Raw genomic sequence first — 6,022 nt, 5'->3', positions numbered from 1 at the left:
CTCGCCCAGAGCCTGGCACGAAGCAACGCGCAACCACCGCTGTGCGGGGGGCTACTATTTGCAAAGCACTGACGATGCGTTGTGGGTGAGACGAGCTGCCCTGGGGAGAATCCCAGCCTTGCAGCAAGCCGACAGGAGACCAAGCCTCTGGCTAATGCTTGGACTGATTTACCTCCCTCATTTTACCCCTCCTTCCTCCTATTTTCATGCAGAATAAACAGGGTTTTTTCTTCTGGCCTGCTCAAAGCTCTGCAGTTGCTGCTGCTGTCAGGTTCTCTGACATCAGGTGGAACTGCACTTTTTGGACGCAGCCGCAAGCTAGAGGTGCAGGAAGGGTGTCTGGGATGTCAGCCTGCAGGGAGAGCAGGGAGAAGGGACTGGATCAGATCTATGCCTGGTGTAAATAGTTCCGAGAAGGTTTCCTGGAGGAAGAAGTGTGCAGAGGGCAAAGCAGTGCTGGCCTGCATTGCTGTGGGGTGGCTGTATATTCGTCATCAAATTAAACACCTTCCTTCAGCTGCGGGCCCATGTGGGTTGGGGAGACCCACATGCAAGCCTGTGGGATCTTCTGCCTTGCCCTGGTTTGGGCCATGAAGTCCACTGCATGTTTGCAGACTTGGCACTGAAATTGCTGACCTGGGGAGGAGGGTGTTGGGGGTGACTCCCTGCCCTGCTTGGAAACGGGGAGATCGGTGTGCTGATGTGACCTCTGTTCCTGGCACGTGTTGGTGTGAAACTCGCTTACGAATTTCTATTTTTTTTAATGAGATTGTAGGGTTTTTTCTTCTTTTGTAACTGGTCTGCCTAGTGATTTGAGGGTTTGGAAGGGCCTGAAGAAGCGCTGAAGAATGGCTCCCTTCAGGGGAGGGGGAGACTGATGGGGCTGAACCTGTCTGGGGTCCTTCAGCTTGGAGACATGGGACAGGAGATCCCCTCTTGCCCCACGACTGAAACAGGGCTGTTCAAGCTGCAAGGAACAGACTTGGTGAGGTACCTCGCTACAGCATTCTGCACTGTACGAATCTGTGATGTTTCCTATTTCCAGCTGCTTCAGGCTGGAAGCCTCAGTACCTGGACTGGCTAAAAACATATCTTTAGGGAATAAAATATACTGCTGTGCACACTTGTTAACACAACTGGCTTCTGAGCACTTTCTTCCCTATTCCAGCTCAGGGTGGAGGGCTGAGCTCAGCTGCTGAGCTGGGGGTGATGGATGTGCCTGACCCTCCTGAAACCTTTGGTGCCAGCTCTTGGGCGATGGGCCCCTTCTGCTGGGAAGGGCTGCGGTGGGGTGAAGCTGTGATACAAGTGATGCTGATCTCCAGGGCAGGGAACATGGCAAATGCCTGCAGAGCACGAGCTGTGTCTTGCCTGCATCGCTCAGGGCTGATTGCTGAGTGACATGGAATGGGTGGAGGGTCTGGAGGAGCATGAGAAGGGGGTTCAGAGGGCTGGAAAACAAGCTTGGGGGGAAGGGAGGGGGGACTTCATCAAGCAGAGTTAATTCTGGAGAAGAGAAGCCTGGGAGAGGGTCTGCAGAGGGCCTTTTACTGACCCTCAGGCAGGGTGCCCTTGTCCCTTCAAGGCAGGATCTCTGGCCTGAAGCAAGTTCAGGGAGACCCAGGCCAATTGTATGAGGTTCAACGAGGCCAAGTGCTGGGTCCTGCACTTGGGTCACAACCACCCCATGCAATGCTACAGGCTTGGGGAAGAGTGGCTGGAAAGCTGCCTGGCAGAAAAGGACCTGGGGGTGTTGGTTGACAGCCGGCTGAAGATGAGCCAGCAGTGTGCCCAGGTGGCCAAGAAGGCCAACGCCATCCTGGCCTGGATCAGAAACAGTGTGGCCAAAAGGAGTAGGGAGGTGATGGTGCCCCTGTACTCGGCGCTGGTGAGGCCGCGCCCCGAATGCTGTGTTCAGTTTTGGGCCCCTCACTACAAGAAGGACATTGAGGTGCTGGAGCGTGTCCAGAGAAGGGCAACGAAGCTGGTGAGGGGTCTGGAGCACAAGTCTGATGAGGAGCGGCTGAGGGAGCTGGGGTTGTTCAGTCTGGAGAAGAGGAGGCTGAGGGGAGACCTCATCGCTCTCTACAACTACCTGAAAGGGGGTTGTGGTGACGTGGGTGTTGGTCTCTTCTCCCAAGTGACTAGCGACAGGACAAGAGGAAGTGGCCTCAGGTTGCACCAGGAGAGGTTTAGACTGGATATTAGGAAAGATTTCTTTACTGAGAGAGTGTTCAAGCACTGGAAGAGGCTGCCCAGGGAGGTGGTGGAGTCACCATCCCTGGAGGTGTTCAAAAAACATGTAGATGGGGCACTGCGGGACATGGTTTAGTGGGTATGGTGGGGTTGGGTTGATGGTTGGGCTTGATGATCTTGCAGGTCTTTTGCAACCTTAATGATTCTGTGATTTTAAGAAGGCGACAGTGAAGGTCTGGGTGGGTGGCTGGGGAGGGACACGGGAGCACCCCATGCTCGAGAGCTGGTGATGTATCTACCCGTAAAGGTAGAGCTGGTCCCAACCTGCAGCGGAGGGATTGAGAAGGGCTTTTGGGGCTGCCCTACTCCAGTCCTGGTTCGTAGACCTGTCAGAGCCACAGGGAAAGTATTTGCATCTGATCAAACCAGCCGTGGCCTCTGCTCACTACAGCCCCGGGGCCACCCTGCGGGCAGGCCTGGGGGTCCGACCTGCCAGCGAAGCTCAGCCCCACGGGCTGCGTAGCCCAGTGTCCCCTCCAGCAGGGACCACAGCACCTGCGTGCGCCCGTGTCTTTGCATTCAACTTCTGGTGCGTCTGATTTCTATTTGAAAATAAACTCATCCTGAGCCAAAATGTTCTCCTGCCCAGACTGGGGTGAGCAAAGGACCTTTGTGTTGGTGTCACTTGGTGTTGGCTCTGCCCGCTGTGTGCCTGGGCGGTGTGAGGCTTTGCCTGGGTGGCAAGTTTAAGCCAGGGCTTGTGTGCCTTGGCTGGGCAGTCAGCTGCTGGGCACGGCCCGAGCCGGGGCTGCTGCTGGCGGCTGCTCAAACCTCCGCTGAGTTTAAGGGGGATGTTTTGAGTCTTCTGTGTTTGGGAGAAAAACAAAACAAAAAAAGCGCCCAAAGCAAAACAGGGGTTTTTTTCTGTTCTGGCCATCGTGTAAGTCCTGATCCCCTTCCTCCATTCCTGCACTCTCCAGCCTCCTCTGTACCTGCTGCTTTTGGAAGTTGCTTCTGCTGTAGTTAACTTGCTTGCGAATACGTTTGCCCTTGCCCAGATTTTGTTCTGGTTTTGTTCTGGTTTGTTGCACTTACGCCTTGCCCCTGCCCCGCACTGGAGCCTTTTTGCTCTTGCTCGGTGATGGTTTCAGCTCCTCAAAAGCTGCCTTCCTCCTGCTATTGCACACCTTGCACCCTACACCTGGCCCCGAGCAGGACAGCCGTGAGCCCCAGCCGCCGGCGCGGCTGCTCCCTGGGCCGGAGGGACGCACGGGGCCTGAAAGCCGGTGGCGAAGGGGCCGAGGTGCCGTCTCCCGGGGCATGCTGGAGCCGCTTTCTGGGGAATCGGAGGCGAGACTGGACCCGCTCTCACATTTATTGGGGGATTTGGTGTGGCGCGCCTGCCTTGACTGACGGCCTGGGAAAAGCAGCTGTGGCCACAGCTGGAGCTGGTGTTAAATACTGGGAGCAGCATCTCCCCTCCCGCGGAGCCGCGGGGCGCTGACGGGCAGGACGGGGCGGGTGCAGCTCTCCATCCCTGCGGCGGCCGTGCCCCGGGGGCTGCCCTGGGGGGGTCCTTCCTCCGCTTCCCCCCGTCGGGCCTGATCCTGCAGCCGGAGAAGGCGGGAGAGGCCGCGGGGTGGCAGCAGGGCTCAGGCAGCGGGGCCGGCCCGCAGCACGGCGGGCGGGGGTGCTGCGCCCCTCGGCGTGGCCTCTGGGCGGCAGCCCCGCCCCGTGGCACGGGGGGGCGGCGGGAGGAGCCCGGGGGTGCCCCGTCCCCCCCGCTGCCTCCCGCGGGAGCCGCGCTCCGGTAGTGCCGGTGGCGTTAATTCCCGCCGCCTGCCGTGAACTACGGGCGGGATCCGGGTGCGGTGTAGGTGCGGCGGGGCGGGGCGCGCTCCCCGTGCTCGCTGACCTCATCAGGCAGCCTGTGACCTCACGCAGAGAGGGCACGCCTGTTGGCTGGGCGCGGTGTGAGCTAAGGGGGCAGGGGGGCGCTGGTTGGCTGGGCTCCCCGTGACCTCCCCGGGGGAGCCGGGTGCTCGCTGGCTGAGCCCAGACGTCAGGGAGAGCGCGTGAGCTCACGGGTTGGTCCCTGTGACATCACGGAACAGCAACGATGATCGCTGGCGGAGCGCCGTGTGATCGCGTGGGAGGCTGGGCGCTTATTGGCTGAGGGCTCTATCACCTCAGCAGAGAGCCCGTGACCTCACATCAGAGCCGGTGTGCTTACCCACTAGGCGCTGCGTGACGTCACTGGGGAGCCTGTGACCTCACAGGGAGCGGCAGGCTCATTGCCTGGCAGCGGGTGATCTCCTAGGCCAACCCATGACCTCATCAGGCAGCAGGCTGCACATGGGCTCGTAGCCTGTGACCTTCCAGGGCTGTCTGTGACCTTTCAGGGAGCAGGGCAATCATTGGCTGGCCGGGTGTGACATCCCGAGGCACACCATGACCTCATGAGGGAGGAGGGTGCTCGTTGGCTGGCAGGTTGTGACATCCCGAGGCAGGCCATGACCTCACGGGGGAGGAGGGTGCTCGTTGGCTGGCAGGGTGTGACATCCCAAGGCAGGCCATGACCTCACGGGGGAGGAGGGTGCTGATTGGCTGGCTGGGTGTGACATCCCGAGGCAGGCCATGACCTCATGGGGGAGGAGGGTGCTGATTGGCCGGCCGGGTGTGACCTCCCCAGGGGTGGCGAGCAGGTTTCCTGGCAGGGTGTGACATCCTGGAGCAGCACATGGCTTCACAGGGGAGGGGGGTGCTCCTTGGCTGGTAGTGTGTGACATCCTGCAGCATTCCGTGACCTCACGGGCGAGTGGGTGCTCATTGGCTACCAGGGTGTAACCTCATGAGGGAGCGAGTGCTCATTGGACGTCGCGGTGTGACCTCACGGGAGAGTGGCTGCTCATTGGCTGTCAGAGTGTGAGCTCGCGGAGCGCCGCCTGGCGGGCGCGGGCGCTGCAGAGCGCCGACTGGGCGGGGCGGGGCGGGGCGGGGCGCTGCCGCGCGCCCGCCGTCGCCTCGCGCCGCCATTGGCTGCCCCAGCGCAGGCCCGCGGGGCGGGGGGCACGTGCCGGCGGGGGAGGGAGGCGGGACGCCGGAGGGCGGGGCGGCGGGCGGCGATTGGCCGGGCGGCGCGCGTGCCCGCGGCGCGAGCGGGCGGGCGGGCGCGGGGCGGCGCATGCGCGGGGCGGCGGGGCAGGCGGCGATGGCGGCGCGGGGCTGATGGCGGCGGAGGCGGCGCTGCGCTGAGGGAGCGGTCCCGCCCGGCCCGCCATGGGCAACGAGGCCAGCCTGGAGGGCGGCGGCGACGACGGGCAGCTGCCGCCCGCCGCCGCCGCCGCCGCCGCCGGGGCCCCGCCGCCGCCCGCCGCCGCCGCCGCCGCCAAGCCGCCTTCAGCACCGGGCGGCGGCGGACAGCTCCCGGGCAGCGCGCCCGCGCCCGGGCCCAGGTCAGAGCGCGGGGGGGGCCGTGGGGCGCGGCGGGGCGCGGGGGGCAGGTGTGCCCGCGGGGCGGCTGTGGGGCGTGCGGGACGCAGGCGGCTGCGTGGGGCACGGGGGCGGGAGCAGGCAGGGCGCGGGGTGCCGGGGCAGGGGCAGGCAGGGCGCGCGGGCGTGGGGTGCGTGGGGCGCGGGGGCAGATGGGGGGCAGGCGGGGGGCGCGGGCGCGGGGGGTGCGGGAGCAGATGGGCTGTGGGGTCGTGGGTGGGTGCAGGGCTGGGGCGGGGGGGGCGGGCGCTGGCAGGGTGCGGGTGCGTGGGGTGCGGGCGCGTGGGGCAGAGGTGGGTGCCGGCGCATTGGGCGTGGGGGTGTGGGGCACGAG

The 6,022-nt window shown here is 63.6% G+C and overlaps 1 protein-coding gene across 1 annotated transcript in view; it reads left to right on the top strand.

The window, feature by feature from the left end:
- The first annotated feature begins 5,475 nt into the window (after positions 1–5,475).
- Positions 5,476–6,022, top strand: part of BSN (bassoon presynaptic cytomatrix protein) — a 94,399-nt gene continuing 93,852 nt past the window's right edge. Inside the window, exon 1 of the mRNA XM_059823527.1 lies at positions 5,476–5,651. Within this exon, the coding sequence (XP_059679510.1) occupies positions 5,476–5,651 (176 nt within the window). The remainder of the gene's footprint in view (positions 5,652–6,022) is intronic.

The sequence above is a fragment of the Gavia stellata genome, chromosome 12 (assembly GCF_030936135.1).
Source record: "Gavia stellata isolate bGavSte3 chromosome 12, bGavSte3.hap2, whole genome shotgun sequence".
In the NCBI taxonomy this organism is placed as follows: Eukaryota; Metazoa; Chordata; class Aves; order Gaviiformes; family Gaviidae; genus Gavia; species Gavia stellata.
This window is presented reverse-complemented; position numbering and strand designations above follow the sequence as displayed.